The sequence below is a fragment of the Vigna angularis genome, chromosome 2 (assembly GCF_016808095.1).
Source record: "Vigna angularis cultivar LongXiaoDou No.4 chromosome 2, ASM1680809v1, whole genome shotgun sequence".
Taxonomy (NCBI): domain Eukaryota; kingdom Viridiplantae; phylum Streptophyta; class Magnoliopsida; order Fabales; family Fabaceae; genus Vigna; species Vigna angularis.
The window spans coordinates 47463079-47485334 of NC_068971.1; the positions used below are offsets into that span (position 1 = coordinate 47463079).

Sequence of the window (22256 nt, forward strand, 5' to 3'; positions counted from 1 at the left end):
TCTGAGCGTTCGTCTAGTTTTTGAGGACGCTCGTCCAGCTTGACCTTGTGAACGTTCGATATTTTCTGAACGTTCGATTTTTATATGTATTTTGATGAGCGTTCGTCCGAAACGGCGACGTTCGTCCACGTTGTTGAGTGAGAGTTCGTGCATAAGAGTGTAGTGTTCGTTCATGCGTTAGAATTATTTATACGTTCGTCCTCGGTTCAGCGCGTTCGTCCAAAGTGTTCGGATTAGTGTTCGTCCAAGGGTTCGGCTTAGCGTTCGTCTCGTCTTAGCGTTCGTCCCGTAGCGTTCGTCCTTCCTTTGAGCGCTCGTCCAAACGAGTGTTGTTTTCGATTCTGAGCGTTCGGCCTTTTTGTAAAATGACGTTCGTCCGTTTAGAGCCACATTGGACGTTCGTCCAAATGCCTAAGAACGTTCGTCCAGACGTTGAACGTTCGTTTTTATGGAATGAAAATAAGATGACTGAGAGTGGTGTCTGGTAATCGTTTACAACACCCCTGTAAACGATTACCCGAGAGAATTAGCCAATTTGTACAGAAAGTCCAACACAGGTACTCAGTTAGATGAACAGGGGTCACCATTGGAAAAACCATGAGTGTAGGCACTTCTGCACCTTCCCGGAGACGTTGTACGTTCGTTCTGGACGGTCAGTGAGCGTTCGACAGTGAGCGATCGTTCTTCCCCGTGAGCGTTCGTCCTTCCCAGTGATCGTTCGTCCAGTTTGAGCGTTCGTCCAGAGAGCGTTCGTCCTTGATTTCATCTGTGAGCGCTCGTCCATTCGTCCAAACCGAGTGTTCGTCCAAAATGATCAGCATGGAGCGTTCGTCCAAAGTGTAGCGTTCGTCCTTTCGGATTAGTATAGTGTTCGTCCTTAAGTAACCAGTATGGGCGTCCGTCCTTAAATGAATGGTTGAGCGTTCGTCCGAATGGTTGAGCGGTCGTCCGAATTGTTGAGCGTTCGTCCTGGTGAGTGTAACGTTCGGTCAGGAGGTTTAATCTTTGCGCGTTCGTCCAACTGTGCGCTCGTCCGCGTTCGGCAGCGTTCGTCCAGACTGCTCAGCAGTGAGCGTTTGTCCAGTGACTTTCGTTCTAGAATGGGTTAAGTGAATAGTGGTCTTCCAAATAGTATTTTACAAATATGTTGGTTTACCATGTTTGGATGACTTTTGCATGTTGTATGAGTGGGTGGAATTATGGTTTAATGAATATGCTCTAATTGTTCTTTTGTACGAATCTAAGTATGATAACATTGAATTTAACTGTTCTATCTGTACAACATGTTTTTACATCTAGCTCACCCTTGCCTTGTTTTTGTTATGTACTGTCTGGGTATGTTTCTTTGGCGATGATCATCCACTTGGATGGGAGCAGATGTTGTCGCGGAGTTTCCCTTGGAGCAAGAGCTGGAGGTTACCGATGTCGCAGGATAGTCTTCTTAGAATTTATTGATTGAACACTTGTATTGTTCAATCCTTTCAAATGTTCAAGTTTGAATTTTCAGTTTCTTTTATTTGGATGACTGTAATTTATTACATTTAATTACACGTCATATTCCGACTGTTCTCTATATTTGGATGTTAACGTCTTTATTATATAATATTGGTTATTATATAATCGGGACGTTACATCGGGTCGCCTGTTATTGAGAGCAGGTTATGACGACGAATTACAAGTAAACGACATCAGTTTATGAAAGACTAGTGTGCAGTGTCATGTGAGTCGATTTATCATGGGAATTGTTATAGTATTTGTAGTGGGTTTATAGTGTGATAATTCTGGTTATTCATCTTGCATGTTGTGGCTGTGGTTTCTAACCGTGATGGTCGTACGGATACGAGAGAGATGGTAGTGTAGATAAAGTTGGATTTGGAGTACTTCTGCGAAAGAGACGGGGAGTAAAACTTGTTGAGTCTATAGGTAGTAATGAGCGTTCTTATTAGTGACGTTCGGTCTTGGTGTTAATTAATTTCAGGTAGCGAGCGTTATTAGATAACAGTTGATCTTGATGTTAGTGGATCTGAGGTAGCTAGCGTCCGATCTTAATTTGGTAACCTAAGGTTTAGTTTGATTACGTTCAGTCAATACTGAGGTGTTCAACAGAGTACTCTAGGCGTTTAACCCAGACTCAAGCGTTCCTTATTATAGTGTTCTGTCTAGTAGCGATGGTTCTCAGGGAATGATCTTTATTGGTGATGTTGCTTTGAGGTTGTAATCATTTATAGGGAGTGACCGGCTTTGATAGTCGTTGAAGTATCGATCGATTGATAAATAGTGATTAGTCGTGATGATACATGATTCAGGAAATGATCATTCATAGGTAGTGCTCGGGTCGGATGATGCCTGTCTCGGGTAAAGATCATTAATAGTTAGTGGTTGTACGTAGGGAACATCCGGTCTCGATGAGGTTACTCTCAGATAGAATTAAATTCAGTAAAGTGATCAATTAAGTGTTCGTCCGAATGGTACTTAATCTGTGGTGTGCGAGATTTGATCTTTGAGCAATCGTTCGAATAGTGTTCGAAATAATAGTAATTGTTTTAGTAGAGTACACTGTCTTAACGTGAAGTCTATGTACTTGATCTTAATTAGCGTTTGATCTTTTGGTATTCGACCTAATGGTATTCGGTATAATAGCGTTTGATGCTCAGTTTCTAGCTTAAGTGATCAATCTTAATGTTCGTGTAAACAGTATCCGATGTAATATAAGTTCGTTGTTTTATCGTTTGATTCAGTAATGTTATGTATTATTACAACATTTAAGTTTTTTGAAAAATTTATTTGTTTTAGGGTGATTTTTTTTTGGGATGTTACAACCATCAACACCGTTAAGCCACAACCTTCCACTGTCAACCTCGTCGGATCCACCATCTTCTTTTGATCCAACAAGAAAAAAAGATTACCTTTTTTCTTGCACCTCCTTCCATTGTGTATTCGATCATTCCATATTAAGTTCAAGAATATAAATACTTTCACCAGGATGAAGAATTCGTAAAATCCAGAGTAATCCACATCCAAACAATAAGATGTGATCTGTTTGTTGGTTATATTCTGCACAGCCGAAACCTCTCTTCTACCTTCGTTAAACGAAATCACAATGGGTGTGTTCAACCTCGCTTCATCTTCACCCAACGACCTGAACAATAGCAGAAGCAAAATAAAATCCATTAGTGAACTCCATTAGTGACTTTCAACGAGGGAAAAGGGGGTTCCTTGTTTGCAGCAAAATTTGGGGATTCTTTGTTTGCAGCACAATTTGGGTTGGAAAAAGGGTGCATTTGCAGTGCTGATTTGGGGCCATGGAAATTGAGACGGTGCTTGGATTGTGGAGTCTTCATCTGGGTGGGGTAGTTTTGTTTGGAATATGGGGTTGGAGTCATAGTGGAAAATTTGATTGTGAGAAATAAAGATTGAACTCAGAAGAAAGAATTGAGAAGAAGAAGAAATTAGTGTCGGAGACAAATAAAGATAAAACATACCATTTTAAAAAAAATACAGCTCAACATCTCTTAACGGAGAGGACAAAATTGACTCAATTTTATAAGTATATGAACGCAATTTTAGCAGTTTAAAAAAGATGACCACTTGAAATTCACATTCAAATATGAAGACCAAAAGAGGGTTTAAACCTTTTTTATTTGACCCCATAAATTAAATTGATAATCACACAAATCGTTTATAAGATATATCAAAATTCAATTTCAAAAATATAATTTATAAGTTACTTCAGTTAACTTTTAGCTTACTTACTTATTTTTTACTGTTATATATTTATTTCAGTACATTATTTTTAGTGTTCGTGTTTATTTAACTTTCACTGTAATTATTTATTTCATTATTATTCCTTTATTTTAATACATTATCTTTAGTATTTGTGATAAGATCGTGAAGAATGGTTCAACATTTAAGATATTGAATATTTTTTTAAATATTGTACCTTTTTTTATCTGTCGTGTAATTTTTTAAAATTCTTTTTACGCAATCCAAACTAAAACATTTAAATCATGCAAGTAAATAAAAATTAAATTAAATTGATACTTATTAAATCAACTACTTTAAATAAAACAACTTATATATGTTAAAACAAATAAAAACATTAAATAGTTCAATAAAAGTTTAGTTCCTTTTAATTATAAAATTATATCTACATCATGCACTTTTATTATTTAAATTATTTAAGAAAAACACGAGATTATTTATACAATGAAACATATAGTTATTTTTCTTTGTGACATTTAGGGGTAGACAAATAGAACTAAACTGCCATGTAGTGAACTAAAAACTAATTTGTCTAAACTGAACTAAAACAGTTTAGACAAACTCAACTAAACTGTTTTTTGTTTTATCAAACTGGACTGAACTGAACTATACTAAATTGTACTAAACTACAATATAAACTAAACTGAACTACTAACTATACTAATTTTAAACTGAATTGTACTAATTTTAAACTGAATTGTACTAGTTTTTAAACTGAATTGTATAACAATACATGTTTTTTTTAATTGAAATTTATTTTAATATTTATTTTATTTTATTTATAGGTGCCTTACAAATTAATTTTTTAATTATTTGATATTATTATTTTCTATTTTATTTATATGTTTTTAATTAATTAATTAATTAATTAATTTATTTTTATTTTTTTATTTATATTTATTTTGTCATGAATATTATTTTACTTTTATATTTATTTTTTTAATTATTTATTTATTTTTTTGTTTTAAATGTGTATATAATTTATTTTATCTTTTTATCTACTTATTTTATTTTATAATAATTTTTTATTTATATTTATTTTGTTGCCTCGTAAAATTGTTTTATTTGTCAATTATTTATTATTTATATTTTATTATGTAAAAATTAAACTAATATTTATTAATTATTATAATATAATAAAATATGATAGTAGAAAATTACTCTTAATAAATGTTTGTTAATTTTTTTGTCATTTGATATTTTTATAATATTAATTATTTTTGTTATATTACTATTTTTTTTATGATATTTTATTATATAGTCATTTAATAAAATTTAACGTTAAAAAATATATTTTAGTTTTAGTCTGTAAAATACTGTCATTTAAAAATAATAATATTGATATTTATTTTAGAGTAAGTTGATTTTTAAAATAAATAGTTACTTTAGTGTGTGCGCTTACACATTTTAATATCATTAAATTTTTTTTAACATATTTTAACATATTTAACAATATGTTAAATAATATAATATATTTAAAGTATTATTTTTTTTATATAGTCTTTTTTTTCTTTTATGATTTCTATTACTTAATCATTTAATAAAATTAAGTTTTAAAAAATATATTTTACTTTTATTACTTAAAATAATATTATTTAAAAAGTAATATATGTTCATTGATAAAAAAATATAAAAAATTGTGATAAAAAAATTTTGTCTTAAAAAATTCATTATTAAATTTTTATTTGAACGGTTTCTTTTATTATATTTTATTATTAAATAACGTTTTCTTAACAAGACGGACAAGTAACTAAAGAACAAAAAAGAGTAGATACAATTTTCATGTGTTAAATGAAACGAAAGTGTTATAAGTTCAGTTTTTAAAAACTAAACTATAAAACAGTATACTGAAGTTTTAGTAAAAGTTGATCAGTTTTTTTAAGTATAATATAGTATAGTTAACTATAGTACAATAAGTTATTTTTGCCCATCCTCTACTAAATATGATAAACACTTTTAATCCAATAAACTAAATTTATCAACATGTATAGGTTATAGACTAAATTTAAAACTAAAAACATGACTTATCAAATACACTTTTTGAATGCTAAAAACTAAATTATCAATTAGATACTAATTTATAAGACTAGAGTTAACTTATAAAATAGTTTTGCCGCACATACCTTAAATCAATTATTCTTGTGAACAGATTTTAAGGACGATCTTATATCTCAAACCAAACATCAACATTATTCCATTTAACAGTAAATATAAAATAAAATATAAAAAATACTTAAAGAAAATGTTTTAAACAATAAAAAGCCCAACAATTGTTTAGGACATGTCGTTCAAAAAGTATCATTGTCAAATTAGAAACAACGACACAAAATTTCAATCAATCATAAATTTTTTTTATGACAATTCATTGTTCTTTTTGTATTAATCATTGTAACTTACTAATAAAAATACCCTTTAATTAAAATTTTTATAGTGAAACAGTATCCTACGATAAATAATCGATATAAGGAATATTCAAATAAAAATAAAAGTAGAGCCGTCAAAATGGGTTACAGTCCGCGGGTTAACCCGGCTCACCACGGGTTCGGGTCGGGTTGGGTTTGAAAAAATTGAATTTTTTTATGTGGGTCAGATTTAAACCCGGCTCATGCGGGTTGAACTCGTGATGGATCAGGTTGATCCACCAACTCACCTACCTAATTTTATTTTTTTAATTTATTATTTTATTATTTTTGATAAGTTGGATGTATTGAGTTATCTAAGATGGCTTGTGACATTCTTAGCATTCCAATCACAACAGTTGCTATTGAGTTTGCCTTTAGTCTGGTTCTCGTGTGTTAACCAAATATCGTTCCTCCATTATTCCAGAGAATGTTGAAACACTCATTTTAACTCAAAATTGGTTACAGCGTTTTGAATTAATAGGTAAAATTATTATTAGTACTACGAAATTTATTTAATTATTTTCTAATTTGTGTTTCAATATTATTAGTTAACATTTTTTTTATTGAATTGTAGATGGAGATAAAGAAAAAGATGATTCAAGAGAAAATATTGTAGATTTATCTATTCAAGATTCTAATATTGTAAATGGATAAAGAACACAAAAATGATGAATATAAGAAACTTATTTATATGTTTTTTGTGTTTGTTTTTGGGTGACATTTGGATTATATTGTACTTTTTATTATTATTTTGAATTGTCTTCAGTTTAACATAATTTATTGGGAGTGAAATTTGTTTAAATTTCAATATAAAAATTTGTAATTTTTTTTATTTAAAAAAAATTGTAATTAAATGGGCAACCAACCCGTTTACCTACCAATCCGTGGTAGGTCGAGCCGAGTTCAGATTTTTCTGACTCGTTAATAAATGAGTCAGGTTGGATTGACTTACTAAGTGACCAACCCGTGATAGACCGGACCGGATCGAGTTATTCATTTTGACAACTCTAAATAAAAATAATATGATGGGAGAATAATTAGGATCTTCATAATAAATTATTGTCGTTATTTAATAAATATAGTAGTAATAACTAGAATGAATTCTATAAATTATTATGATCGTGATAAATTTGGTTATCATTATGATTTGATATATATTAATTCCAATATTAAGAATTTATTTGCGTAAATTTGAGTGGGAATTTTTCTGACCTGTGTTTGTTCTGCTTTATCGTAGGACACGGAGCGAAGGAAGGTCAAAAGACTAAAAAGCCCCCGAGAGCATTTTAAAATGACCCAAACGGACGTTTCTTTCGGAGAAGCTAAGCTAGCTCTAAACCCAACACCTCTCTTACGCTGCTGAAACCCTAAAACCCCATTTTCACCCACACATGCGTGGATCTTTCCTCTCCTTTTTCTTCGAAACCCTAATCTTCGCCCCCGTTTATATTATTTATCGATCCTTCGTACCCCCAAAACTCTCAATAGCACTCTCTCCCTCTTTCTTCTGATTCTCGCTTCACAATTTTCCAACCGCGTTTCTGTTAACATCTGCAGGTGATTCTATTTTTTTTTTGCCCAATTATTTTTTTCTAATTAGATGTCTTTTGTTTTGTGTGGTTGTTTTTGCGTTTAAATGGCTGTGTTAATTATGATAGACAGTGTTTTTCTCTGCCTAGATCTTTCCAGTTTTTCGTTTTTCGCACGTTTTTAAGGGCAAGCTTCCCTGAAAATCTTTGGTTTTAAATTTGGGGTCGGATTCATACTAAGAAGATATTTTGTTGAAGGAGACAATTGTTGGAGTTTACCATTGATTGCAACGCGTCTATACAAATATCAGGAATTTCACTAGGATCTGTTCGCTGAGAGATTGTGGTTTTCAAATCTTTAATTATTTTGGTGTACTTAGTTGGGATTGGTTATTCAGTTCTGGACGTTGGCTGTTTAATTATTATACTAATAAAAATATAGTTTTGGGCACATTATATATTATGTTTGGATAGCTTCCGGACTCGATTGCAGCCTTTAAAATCTCGTTGAAAAACTGAAAAGGTTGAAGCAACAATTAGTTGCATTGGGTTGAATATGTGGTCGGAGACGATTCTTTTAACTAGCCTCCCCCAAAAGCTCACTAGTAGAGAATCAACCAAAGTTTTGCTTTATGAGTTATAACATCCATCCTCTTAGCCCGGATATTAGTTATTGTGTAATATCTGCGTTGTTCAATTTTATTAGGTTTGGGTTGTGTAAGTATAACTTATTTCTTTGTCTTTGCAGGGCTATATCATTATTGAAATTTTGTGAAGTGCTTCACCTGTGTTAAGTTTTCGTATAATGGCTTCTTCCTTGGATATGTCACTTGATGATAGAATAAAGAACAGAAGTAACAGAGGAGGTAGAGGTAGAGGAGGACGTGGCAGAGCCCAGTCTGGCCGTGGGCTAAGCGGGTCTCTTAATGGTGGAAGAATGGCCGGTGCTGTTAATGGTAGAAGAATGACTGGTGCTGGTAATGGTGGAAGAACATCTGGTGCTGTTCGTAGAGGTCCTCTTATGGTTAACACTCGGCCATCATCATATGCTATTGCCAAGGCAAGCTCAAAAATCGTGGATGCTTATACATGTGCTTGAGAATCTGATATGCTAAAAAAATACCCAATTATGAGACGTTCAGCATTATAGAAACTCAAAAGCAAGTGGAATTCCGCTTCTTTAGTAGTTGTTCCATGGAGAAGCTCATGCTCGATCATTTTGCATCATCAATGCCTTTGTCATAGTTCCATAATGTCACAATTAGTATGAACATAAGAGTTTTGCTTTTGTTTTGGGGGGCTTTGCTACAGATCTCTGATGTGTGCAGGAGTTCTTTGGTGATTCCTGGCATATTATGTGAAGGGGCTTCATTAGGTGAATTTCAAAATGGTGCTCTTACAACTAGCACAAAAATCATATAACTATAAGTGGGGTTAAATTCTCTAAACCATGCTAATCCATTTCATTTTACACGAGATGACTTTAAGTGTTTGGCTGGTTTTGTGTGGACTGGTGTTTTATTGGATCCTCTTGCTAAGTTCGGTTCTACAGTGCAAGAATTCAGTATACTTCCCTAAATCATGGTATTTTGCAAAGGAGCTTTTTCGCTTAGAACCAGAACTGGAGCTCCCACTAGTAGCATAGCACCGGTTTATATGCAGTGGGTTGAATTCTTACTCCCATTTACCATCTTTCACCTAAACATTGATGTTTGAGTACGAGTTCTCTTGAATATATATTACCATGGTCAGATCAACTTCGTTAATAGCGTGTTTTGTTTTTTTATGGAGATTTTCCTGCTCTGACTAATCTTGAAGAATAGTGATTTTTTCTGGTCATAATCTGATGTGTTCTTTTGCCACTTTGGGAACTGTTCTGTTCTTTGGCCAGTCTATTCGCAGAACTAGGCCATTTCCATGGCAGCATGATTTGTTTGAAGATAGCTTAAGAGCTGCAGGAATTCAAGGAGTAGAAGTTGGCACCAAGTTATATGTTTCCAACTTGGATCATGGAGTAACCAATGAAGACATAAGGGTACATACTATGCTGTATCGTCATATGATTCTTTCTTAGTCGCTGTTTCTACCCAATCTGTGTGGAAGTTCTCTTGAAACTTGATTTGCAACTCAGGAACTTTTCTCTGAGCTTGGAGAGTTGAAGCGTTATGCTGTTCATTATGACAAAAATGGACATCCAAGTGTAAGTATTGGGTTTTGTCTTGTAAATTCAGTTGCCATTATATTTTAGCTTAAAAGTTGGTGATTTTGTTTTTCTTAAGAGGGAGTTACTTGCAATAACCAAAAGTATAATTAGAATTTTTCCCCATTTTACTTTAAGTTCTAGAAAATATTGTGCTTAGCATTCTATCTGATATCTTTAACTGTGTAACAGGGTTCGGCTGAAGTTGTTTATACTAGAAGAAGTGATGCATTTGCTGCTCTTAAACGATATAATAATGTGCTTCTGGATGGAAAGCCCATGAAGATTGAGATTGTTGGTTCCAATGCAGAATTGCCCGTAAGTGCTCGGGTGAATGTCACTGGGGTGAATGGACGTAGGAAGAGGACTGTTGTAATGACGTAAGTTGCCTTGGTAGCATTTTGAACTTTATTTTAGTTTTCTTTTCTTTTAATATTGGGATCCTTCAGTTAACTTTATTTTATCTTATGAAGTATTGAAGCATTATTCTGTTTGTCTTACAAATAGTGCATTTTTATTTCGAATTCTGAAAATATGGTGTCAATTCTTCTGCACGATCAAAACATGCAACAACTGACTTTTTTGTTCTTCAGTGTTGTCGTTTTTGGGTGCAGATTTGATAGACAACCAAGACGCATCTTACTACCCCTATTTTTGTAGGCACCATGCCTTATTTCTTCTACTATCTTATCCTGTCCAATGAAACTAAGTCCCTCCTTGACAGGCATCTATACTACTCATTTTTGTTATCTGGTTCTTTGTCTAAAATTCGAGTTACTCTCATTTCCAGTAGCTTTCTTTAGTTTGTTTTTCTAGCCTATGAGCTCTTGTTCTGTTCTCCGTCTTTTTTCATGTTTTTGGCACATTTCATATATCCATGCATTGGTTGGAATGTTTTGACAAGAACGTTCGTACATGTTCAGGAGAATGTGCTTGGTTTACTATTTTCATGTCAGCCACGAAATGAGAATCTTAGAGCCTGCCTCTGTTCTTCCTAAAATATTCCAGCGGCCTAAAATATTGTTCTATGGATCAACCACCAAGATAAACCCATGGTTTCAATGGCAGAAAGAAATTGCTACCAGTTGATTGAAATTGTTCAATGGCAGAAAGAAATTGCTGTGCCAATCTGGTAGCTGTTCTGTACTAGAGTTAGGACATAGAATAGAAAATGAGTGATTTCCTTGCATTTTGATATTGGTGCAGAGCTCCCTACTCCTGAATCGTCTAACCTTTTCTCAAATGATAAGATGATTTTTCTATCAACCTTCCCTTTACCGGCATTTGCTTTACTTCTACTATCTCAGTCGACCATATAATGTAACTGACCAACTCTATTGTCGATAATACACTGGACTGACTACTAATGGATATTTACCAGTTTTAAGTTTCTGCTAAAATCCCTGAAGTCTTTCTGGAAACAGCATTTGCTGCTTCACTGTTTGCTGATGTTTGGACTTCTGACTGTCTTGCAGGCCTAGAGGTGGACCAGCTGGAGGTCGTGCTATTCCTAATCGTGGTGCTGGGTAAGCCTTTTAATTGTTTTCTTTGGCATAATCTCTTAACGATTATTGTTTTACTGAAATTTGTATATTGGACTTTTGTCAACAGTGTTTATATGTTCCCTAGCGCAAGTTAACATAGTAGTATGAATATTTTGCTCATTTATGTTTTGTCTTATACTGAAATTTGTATATTGGACTTTTGTCAGAAGTGTTTTTATATATTCCCTAGCGCAAGATAGCATAGTAGTATGAATATTTTGGTCATTTATGTTTTGTCTTATGTTTAAGGTATTTTGCTGCGTTCTTTAGTTCAGGTATGGTTTGGATAGAGCCCTTCCTATCTTCGATTTACAAATAGTTCATTTGATGCTTCATGCATCTTTTTCCTCGTTTTCTTTATACTGTGTTTTTTAGAAGATTTCATAAATAATGTTTTTAATCCTTTTTGACTATGAATAAGATTGATTTAAATATTAAGCTGTTGATAAGCAATAGATGTACATGTGATAATCATTTGCGATGTAATGTTTTTGGTGGAATGAAAATACAGTTTTTTTCGGGAGGAAAGGAAATTTGGTAGCGCGGTTGTGCATTCCGACACATGATTTGAAATTTTGTTGCTATTTTCCGTATGAGAAATCACAAACCATAATTGTTTTTAATGGTACGAAAAATGTAAAATAACAGGTACAAAATAAATTATTATACTAGATAAATGATCTAGAATCCACCTGGTATATGCATGGTTTGATCGAATTGGGCAAATTTATCTACAGTGTCTGCCCCGTTGAGAAAAATTTCATTTGGCATTGGCAGATATAGTGATAGTTTCCTTTAATAGCATGGGATGTCCTTTCATCTGTTCAGGCTATTATCAGAAGTTAGGAAATGCTGTTGCATTAAATTGGTGTCCAACCTTGTACTTTTGGAGATGTTGATTGATGATTTGTTTTCGATATAACATGTTAAGGTTGGTTTGGTTTGAACATGGGGACGATGCAATAGTGTAATCCTTTTTATTTTTTATGGTGCGATGTTGAGTAGTAGGCACTGGTATTGGTTAGGTTTTGCTTCCTGTATGCTATTGACCTGCAAGGTACCGGTACAGTAATTTCATCTATTGTACCTCTGTTATGGTACAGTAATCCTTTATGCCGTTATTGTACCGTTCTTTCCTTTCCTTTCATTGTTGTATCCAGGACTTTTGTTCATATTTAATTTTTTTCACAGTTGGGGACGTCGTGGTGGCACAAGGAGTGGCAATGGTCGGGGTAGAGGTGGTGGAGGTCGTGGTCGTGGCAACGGTCGAGGTGGAGGTCGAGGCCGTGGTAGAAAAGACGCCGTTGAGAAGTCAGCAGCAGAACTTGACAAAGAACTGGAGACCTATCACGCTGAGGCCATGAACATCTCTTGAACTCGGAAGCCTCAGCTTATTTTGTGTTAAGATTTGGTTCCCTGTACAAAAGTTCGTTTCGTTGGTGTTACTTTAAATCTCTTGCTGCTCGGTGCTTTTAAACATGCCATCTGATTTCACCTTATTTTAAGTCTTGTTAGAGAGGCCGAATGATCGACCTAGGGATTTTCAATTTCAGTTATAGATTTTAGTTTTATTTGCGTTTTGTTTTTATATTATTGTAACTGAAAATTTCAAATGTTCACTGTTTGAATGTTATTTCTTTCTAGTTGACGAGAATAGTGATAATGAGCTTGAGACAATACAGTGCATATCGTAAAAGTTAGCAGTTGTGCCCGTGTATATTTGACCTGAAGAAAAAGTAGATCATAATGAATGTCTTAACTTCAATTTAATAAAAACTTGTCAAAAAATTAATTATTTAATTTAACCTGAGTTAGAGGCAGTATTGGTAAAATTTTCGTTGTTTTTAAGCGTTTCATCATTGTCGAAAATGAATTTTGAAGTTGAAAACTATTAATTAAATTATTTATTTGAATGGTGAATAATTATTTAATTGATCCTTGGAAAGAATAAGATATATTCTAGTTTATGCTTGAATGTTCACAGCACTGACAGGGTATTATTGCTTACCACTTCAAAATAATACAATCAACCAACTCATTTGCAATAGCAGTCCTCAACTTATGAAGCTGTAATCCATCTTTTTACATGATGAATAAACAAAATGAAGAATGTTTAAAAATAAGAAAAAATGCAGATATATGAATGAATGTTTTTCATTCATGATTTAGTTCTACCGTTTTACTCTTCTTTAGGAGTTTTTCAACAACCTCATCCCAGTTTGATCTTCTATCACTGGATTTTGATTGGGTACTTGACACGTTATTGTTTCCACTATCCGATGCTTCTTCACCTTCATTCTTCTCCGCCGTTTCTTCCTCTGCAGAGTCCACTGCATGAGGCACGTTTAAGCTAACAGCCCTTTCCAAAGCATCTCTATGTTCTTTCTCTATGGTCTTCAACCTCTCGAACTTTTGTACCGTTGGAGGCTCTGTCACAGTTTCAGAGCTCTTCCCCTTCATCAACTAAAACAGAATACCCAAAACAGTCACAATTTCGTTACGTGCACAAAACAACGACAAATTTTCAACACAACTTTGATACATTGATCACATCATTACTGATAACATAAACATAAACCCGAAAACTTGAAATAACACACACAACAGAACCAAGTTTTCTATTCCGAGTCTTTTTCCTAGTTCGAATTACAAAACATCATTCGAAAAAAAAAAACAGAGAATCAATTGGTGGGTAATTCCTTACTTGCAAGGCTTTCTCGGCCTCCCTTTCAATCCAAATAATTCCATGATCTGATGTTGCATTACACGACAAGACGATATGCTCAAATCTTCCATCAACAGGAATAGCAGTCCTCACTTCAGGAGGAAATCTCCCACATCTGTGTTCCCCAAAGCAATAATAAATTTCATTATCAGGAAAAACATATTACTATGTAGCAGTAATTCAGGACAAGATTTGACGATGAATAAGATTTCTCAGTCACACTCAATGAACTATTCGTTTGTCAGCCTACATCAATCATGCTACCAGCAAACTATATTAAACAAAGTCCTGTCAGCACTTTGGTCTTATTCTACATGCTCACCTTTCTAGCAATTAAAACAATTACAATAATACAATCTATGGCGATGAATTTTTAGATTGTTTAAATCAAATTCCCCTGTTTATGGTTCACAAGAATAACACAACTAGAGAAGACATAATTTTACTTTTGCACCAGACCAAGCAAATTAAACAAAGATTATTATGAATATTCCCACAATATTCATGCTGGTATTGGAGCTTACTATGAAGGGAACAATTTGCGATTGAATACCTGCAAAATTTTCTCTCAACAATATGGTACATTCGTCCAGGCGCATAAAGTCTCCTTGGATCTCTAAGCTTTCTACCCTCAGGTATGAAAGTGTCTCTCAGGCAAACCAACAACAATAAGCAGGGCAAACTGTTTAAATCATCAAGGCCTGGTTTAAGAGATCATCGTGATATTTCACCATGCTCCATAATAAAACAAATAAAAACAAAAAACCAAAGGCAAACTTGAAAGTTGAAATCCAAATGCGCCATGTCCATACTACAGAAGGGGCTGTACCAACCAGAATATAGATTTGAATATATCTTCCAACGGAGTGGGCGTTCTTGGCAAGAAATCATCCTGCACCAAAATATAAAAAACTTCAACTTTTACGATGTTAACCAGAATCATCATCATACAATTGAATAAATGCACAAGATTAGTAGCACTAAGCAGTTTGATGGGGAAAAAGAAAAAAAATTCTAACTGTTCCGTTTAAAAAACGAAGGGATGGGAAATAATTATTTCACTCTTGTGTATTATTAACAGGTCATACATTAGGTACATGTTGCCTTACATATTTTTGCAATTTAATTTTATTCACACATCGCCCTATACACATCATTTCAATCAATAAATCACAACTTTCTAAAAACTACTACTCTCCAGAAACTACTACTATCTTTCAAACAGTACATGATGTAATACAATATTTAAAGTAACCCTTGAATATATATCCATCGGTTTACTCCATAAGCTGATGTATGTCAGCATAATTCAGAAACTTTGAAGAATTTTTTTAATATTTAAAGTAATATTAAACATGATTTCTAACACTTATAGGACTACCCAGGTAATTTACTTTACTATTAGGATCGTTCAGGGAGAAGGTAACACGTGAAGGATAAAACTGATAGTTTACTCAAACATAAACAAACTACAGCGACACCATGGTCGGGCTGAAAAAAGTCTTACAGAATACGTTAAAACGAAAACATGAATAATTACAAAAATATTCTGAAAATATATGAAGAAAAAGTAAAATCAACATACACTGTTTTCATTATTTTTTATATTATTGTAAACAATTTTAAGAAGTAAAAAATCAGAAAAAAAAACCGTCTTCTCAGTACCCAAACGAGATTGAAAATACGAAAAACTAAGACAATAAGTACTGAGTAATAATGAAGTCTTATTCTTTAGTTGAATTATCATGTCTCTAATGGTAAATAGGTACTATAATCAATAACACCTGGTGGCACTACACATATAATTTCTAACGAGTGTCATAAGACTACAAACGCTGGGAGTAAAATCCCACCGAAAAGTTAAAAATTTTCCCTTAAAAACAACACTGGTCTAAACAAATACGTGACAATGCAGCGCACAAACAAAAAAAATTATTGAGGAGGTATGAAGTTGTAACCTGCAAAACAACAGAATGAATGACATTGGCATACTTGACAGCCAAATTGAGGGACATACACCTGGCAGGAGCAACCGCGTAACACCGAATCTTCTCCTTAGGAATCCCACCCAAACCATCCCTATGGTTCACAACCAAAATCGTCAACAACGACACCACCCCAGAACCCAAAGAGTGTCCCGTGAACACCATATCATATTCGGAACCGTTCTCCAACCACAATCGCTTCAGTGTCTCCGACTCCCTATTCAGCAGCCACTGCGCCGACTTCAGCAGCCCACGGTGTACGTACCCACCGTCGAACATCTGCTGCCCCAACCGGTTATCAAGTAGGACTTTGTAGTCACTCTCATTGACCAGGTTGAGGCCACGCACCGCCAGCACGATCTCCTTGTGCTCGTGGTCGAGGTAGATGAGGTAGGGCGGCGCGTGTCCGAGCGTGTCCTCGTAGGTCACGCGCTTCTCGAGCCAGTCCGGGTTCAGGCGGTGACCGGGGGCGGGCTTGTAGTACTGGGGATTTCGGAGATCGGGGTCGTAGTTGGCGAGGATGAGGCGGCAGACACGCGGCACCGGGTCAAACTCGTCAGCGGTGGCGGCTGGCCACGTGGCGCTGTCGTAGTTTCCAACGTAGGTGCAGCGCTTCCAGAGCCACCTAGCGCAGCCCAGCACGAAGACGCACTCCACCACCCCGCATGAGGCCGACATGGATGGGACTAGGGGGGTTTGATGTAATGGGTGTCTCGAGAGGATTGAAAATTGGGGACTTTTGGAGTAGGTGCTGAAAGGTGAGAGTTTGCGTGTGATGGTGTATCAGAGAGAAAAGAAGAAGAAGAAGCTTAATTGGGGTTTACTTCTCCCACTAATACCTTTGATTATTCCATGTATGCACAATGGAAGATTCGCTTGAGGCTCTACAGAACATAGCATATAGATGCAGAGAGAGGAACAAGAGACTGAGATTATGACATTTTCACACCTTCTCTTTTTCTCTACCATAGTCACTTTCCTCTTTAAGGTTCTTTTAAATTGTCCAATTTAAGCCTTAAATACCAACTTTCCATTATTTCAAATTCAGATGTTAACATATTTTAATTTTAATTTCTATTATTTTGGATATAAAGACTACAAGAATTACTAAAACTACATCTACAAGAAATAAATTCTAACTGGAAAATAAAAAATATAATGAATATGTAAGTATACAAATTAAACAAATAATTGAATCATCGATATTTTCATATCAAATATTGAAAACTAATCATTCAAAACCTTAAAATCCATATAAATAATATGTTTCTTTAATATATCCAGACATGAAGGTTGGGTTCATGATCATGATTATTTGTAAACTATTTTACTTTATTAGCACTTTTTAAAATAATTGATGAAGAATCATAATGTATTGCTTGGAGTAATAATTGATATTTTTGGCTTTGTTTTCCTGTCATATTTGTTAGAATATATGTGAATGCATAAGCTTCGAGGTTGAATATTAGCATTGGATTTTATTTTTAAGAGGCTAACTTTTCATTTTATTTAAAAGATTTTCCTTTGTGTGATAAATTATTTGAAAGAAAAAACAATGTTTTGTTAAAGGATGTGACTAACCAAAGTTTTGAGAGTGATTTGAGGATGTGATGGTATTTGAGTGTTCTTAAATGATTAAACTTAATTGAATTATTAATTACGTGATGAATGTGCAACTACTTTTCTTTCAATGCATGCATGGTTTGGACTCTGCACTCAGCATCCGTGAAAAGTCTCCTCTGTTTACCAATATGTTTTCTTTCTTTCTTCTTTTTTTTTAATTCTTTATATAGTCTTTTTTTTTTTGTGTTTTTATAAATGAAAATTAAGTGCAAATTTGTTTAATTTTGATAAAGAAGATAAAAATGAAAAACTACGTCAAGTTTAAGAAAAACTTCCTCCATATTTATTAGGAGACACCTCTTAAGAAAATTATTGGTACAAGACGTTTCATAATTTCTATACAGTTGCATATTTATTTATTTTATTAATTTTTCATTTTTAAGATATTTTATAATTTTTATATGATTATATATAAGTATTGTTTAATAAATAGTAAAAGTAAATTTTTAAAATTTATAATAGTGATAACTAATTTACTATATTAGTAGAATTTTAAAAAACTAACTAAATTATTTATTTTTATTAATTTGTGTGACTATGTTAAAATTAAGCATCAAACGGGTAATTTTGGTTCGGAAGAGAAATTGAAAAATGATAAATCTTTTCTTTGAAAAGGAAAACAAACTTCTTTACTGCTATTTTTCTCTCAAATAAAGAATATAAGCTTGTCTTTATATCAATAACAAAAGAAATTAAGGTTAATTGTGTTTAAAACTGTTTATGTGTACGACAAAAAGATAAAGATTATATATTTTGGTCAATAATTTCATTTCTAGACAAATTAAATACATAATGTTGAAAAAAATATAAACATATATCAACAATATGTATACTAATGTTAAAATAAAAATAATTTGCATTTACATTTCTTAAAATAATGCTAGTTTGCAAATAGAAATTCACTCCACTTTTATAAAACAATATCTCCATCTCCTCTAACCCTTTTTTTTATAAGATATTAGCATTCCATGTATTTTTTGGAAATAACATTCTCCTTTATTATACTTTTAATAAAGTTTATACTCACTTCTATTATTTATTAAAAAATATTATATCAACTAAAACTGAATAAAAAAATTTGAAAGTAAAAAAATTTATAGTTTTTAAATATAAATTAAAAAATTGTATGAATGTCCTTTGAAAAAATAGAACTGTAACTGTAATTTAAAAAATAAAAATAAAAGAAAGTAAATATATTTTGAAATTTAAGCAAAGATTAGTGTAATTTAAAATAATTAAAAATAAATAAATATTTTAATGTTTAAAATTAAGAACATATATTATAAAAATAATTTGTTCTTTATTTATGTAGAGAAAATGAAATTCTTTACTTTTTTTTTATCACAAGTTTAGTTAGATTAAAATTTCCTTTCCAATAAATAATTTTAAGATGTTTATGTTGTTTACATGCGGGAGAGTTAATTGATACAATAGTATATCAAGATTAACTTATAAAAAAAATAGATTAAGATATTTTCTCCAATCATTTAGAGATATTTATGTTATTTGCATGGAGGAGATTGAATTAACTAGTTATATTAAGTTTAGTTTATCAAAATTTTAAAGGTTAAATTCTTTTCGAGGTTCTATTTTGGTTTTCATCTCAAATGGATAATTCATTTGTTTTTTTGTTGTCAATTATGTGTCTATTAGTGAACACAATTAGACCTTTGTTGTTAAATTGTTTAGCATTAAAAATACATTGATGTGATTTTTTTAAATGACATAACAAAGTGATGAAATTTTAGGAGGAATACTAAAATGAATTTTTGTATTTTAAATATTACAAAAATCCTAAAATTTAATTCAAATCAAATTGGGGATGTTTTCATTGTAGTTATATTGTACAAAATTAGGGTTCTCTGATAGGATTTAGGGTTCTATCATACAAATTGTGGATTGATTAAGTGAAATTGGGGATTGATTGAAAGAAATTAAGGTTCAGTGAAGAGATTTAGGTGTTTGTCGTCATCTTTCAAACTTCTTGATTGAAATGTGAGGTGGTTTGAAGTCAATTGCGAGGTAATTCGAGGTCAATTGCGTCGAAGGTGAGTAAATGTTGTATTGGGGTTTCAATTTATTCTTTGTTGATTTTTGTTGTCAATATTAGGGTTGTCTCACTGTTGACATGTCTTTCTATGTTCATTACAATGTGGTCTCTCTGTTGTCCCTCATGTTTAAAGTCGTGTTGGAGAGTGTGTTTTAGTGTATTATGTCTTAATGAATAATGATATTTTGACAACATTTTTTTTATAACATTTTAACATCATCTATGTATTGTCAAAAAAATATTGTCAAAATATCATTATCCATGCTTAATAGGTGTTGTTTTATGTCTGTATATTATTATTTTATAAGTTTATAACTCCATGTTTAAAGTTGTGTTGGAGTGCATATTTTATAAGTTTATAAATATTCTTGTGTGTGTGATAGAAGATAATTTTGAAATTATTTTTTACCACGCAAATGATGGTAGACTGAAATGAAATATAAAAGGGATTTTTTTTTTCACCACTTACATTTATGACATTTATGACTTTGACGTGTTTTTGTAGTTCAAAATTACTATTATATTCATTGTAGTATTAATAAAGTAAGATATTAAATTATGAGAGATTCTAAAAATTTCTTACTATAAATCTTAAATTAGACAAATGATAAATAATACGAATGTTATTGTCTTTTCATATTATGGAAGATAAATATATTTATAATTTTTGAAACATTATATATACAGAAATGTCAGTTATGGTTTATTATCTTTTCCTCTAAATACTTTATATAATAACAACTATGATCATATTAATACTATTGCAAATATAGTAGAGTATTCATAAATATATAGAAAACAACATAAAAGGAGATTATAGTTTTAAAATATAATAAGTTATTAATATAAATTTTGGTAAAACATGTATTTTATATACCATATATTTTAAATTGTAGATGCGTGTATATATTTATATAATGAAATGTTTCTGTAATCTAATAATAGTAGCATATAAATACATGGCCCGTTACAATTTACAAAGAACCCATAACCAAGTTTTAAAATGGAGAAACAAAATTAAAAGGTATAATTTCTTAAATATTTTAACGAAATTTTTGTTTAAATTTAAGTGATCACATATTTAAAAAAAGTTCTATCTCTTCCTTCGCCCATGAGTCATATTGCTTTTCATAGTTACAAAGTACAATAATTTTCTGAAAATAGAAAAATAAATAAACCTTGGATTGTTTTAACGCTTTAATGGAAAATTTCCAAATGGAGAAAATTACAGGCAGAGAAAAATATACAGTGTACAATGAATTAAGGATACACCATTACATTATATCTGAAAAAAAAAACATACTAAAGCAAGTCACTGGTTTAGTTCCAATCTCTGAGAAAAGCATTCGCAGGAAAAGAGAATTCTCTGCTTTTGATTTGTACTTTTTTTTTTCTGCTTTCCTGCTGTCTAAGATCTAAGGATGTATATGTATACACACAATTTTAAACTGTTTCAAAACTTTGTTACCTTTTTAAAAAATTATTATATTTATGGCAAAATAGAAGGTGTATGTTTAACTATAATTAGATAGTATATTATTTATGCTTTCTTTATATGGGAGTAGAAACGTGAAAGACAAAAAAATGAAAACAAAATAGAAAGAAAAGAGTTGAATCTAAGAAATAAAAGGGTGGATAATAAAGGGAAAAGTGAACATCTTATAATAAAGTTAATTAATGAGATAAAATTAAATTGATTGGATATTATGATAAATTATAAATATATTTTGAATAAGAATAAGTATAAATTAAAATTAGAGAAAATTATTATTAGTTAATATATAAAATTAAAATAACTAGTAAATCATAATTAAACTTAACTGGTGTGATGAAGGTATTGAATACAGTAATCTTAATAGTTTGGTTAGTTTGAATCTTTATAGGTAAAAGAGTGCAAAGAAGGTTATCCGAAGAGGATTGGACGGGTTTGAAAGTAAAAGAGCAATAAATGGTAAAAAGTGAACAAAAATACTTTTGAGCCAAAATTAAAAGAGTTGACTAGATCTAACATCTCCAAAAATATAGCTTTAAAGTATACTTAAGAGTCCTTACATTCATAATAAAATAAAACAGTTTACAAGAAGAATAAAGTTAATTTACACTTATCCTAAAATAATCATAAATTTACAACTTTACAGAAACATATACTAACACAACTCATAAGATCAGACTGATCAGTCATACAAGCAACGTATTAAACCAAACGGTCTTTTACTAATACAAAACCAGCACCAGACCGAACGGTCTTACCCTAGCAAGAACCATCTTCTCCTGTCATTGCCTGGTCCAGAAAAACTTCAACTCCTTATGCTCACACCCACAGGGTGATCATTGCAAGGACGAGGACGACCGAAAGGACAACCAGACAAGACAGGAAAATAAGGGCAAGCTAGTGTAATTTAATTAACTATGTAAACAAATTACTCACATAAATCT

The 22256-nt window shown here is 32.2% G+C and overlaps 2 protein-coding genes across 4 annotated transcripts; one reads left to right on the forward strand and one right to left on the reverse strand.

The window, feature by feature from the left end:
• The first annotated feature begins 7465 nt into the window (after positions 1-7465).
• LOC108329180 (THO complex subunit 4D) lies at positions 7466-13114 on the forward strand. Of its 3 annotated transcripts, XM_052873658.1 has the most exons (8): positions 7467-7721; positions 8442-8753; positions 9585-9728; positions 9825-9893; positions 10086-10273; positions 10487-10549; positions 11369-11419; positions 12629-13114. In XM_052873658.1, the coding sequence occupies exons 2-8, from the start codon at positions 8499-8501 to the stop codon at positions 12810-12812; spliced, it is 954 nt and encodes a 317-aa protein (XP_052729618.1). In that variant the 5' UTR covers positions 7467-7721; positions 8442-8498; the 3' UTR covers positions 12813-13114. The 3 variants fall into 3 exon arrangements, with proteins under 3 accessions (XP_052729619.1, XP_052729618.1, XP_017418755.1); XM_052873659.1 differs by lacking the exons at positions 11369-11419; positions 12629-13114 and adding an exon at positions 10817-11330 and having other exon boundaries at positions 7466-7721; XM_017563266.2 differs by lacking the exon at positions 10487-10549.
• A 346-nt stretch (positions 13115-13460) lies between these two features.
• Positions 13461-17133, reverse strand: LOC108326848 (uncharacterized). The gene is made up of 5 exons (XM_017560430.2): positions 16121-17133; positions 14996-15054; positions 14716-14844; positions 14142-14277; positions 13461-13900 (listed from the first exon to the last, which is right to left on the reverse strand). The coding sequence occupies exons 1-5, from the start codon at positions 16823-16825 to the stop codon at positions 13592-13594; spliced, it is 1338 nt and encodes a 445-aa protein (XP_017415919.1). The 5' UTR covers positions 16826-17133; the 3' UTR covers positions 13461-13591.
• Positions 17134-22256: the final 5123 nt, after the last annotated feature.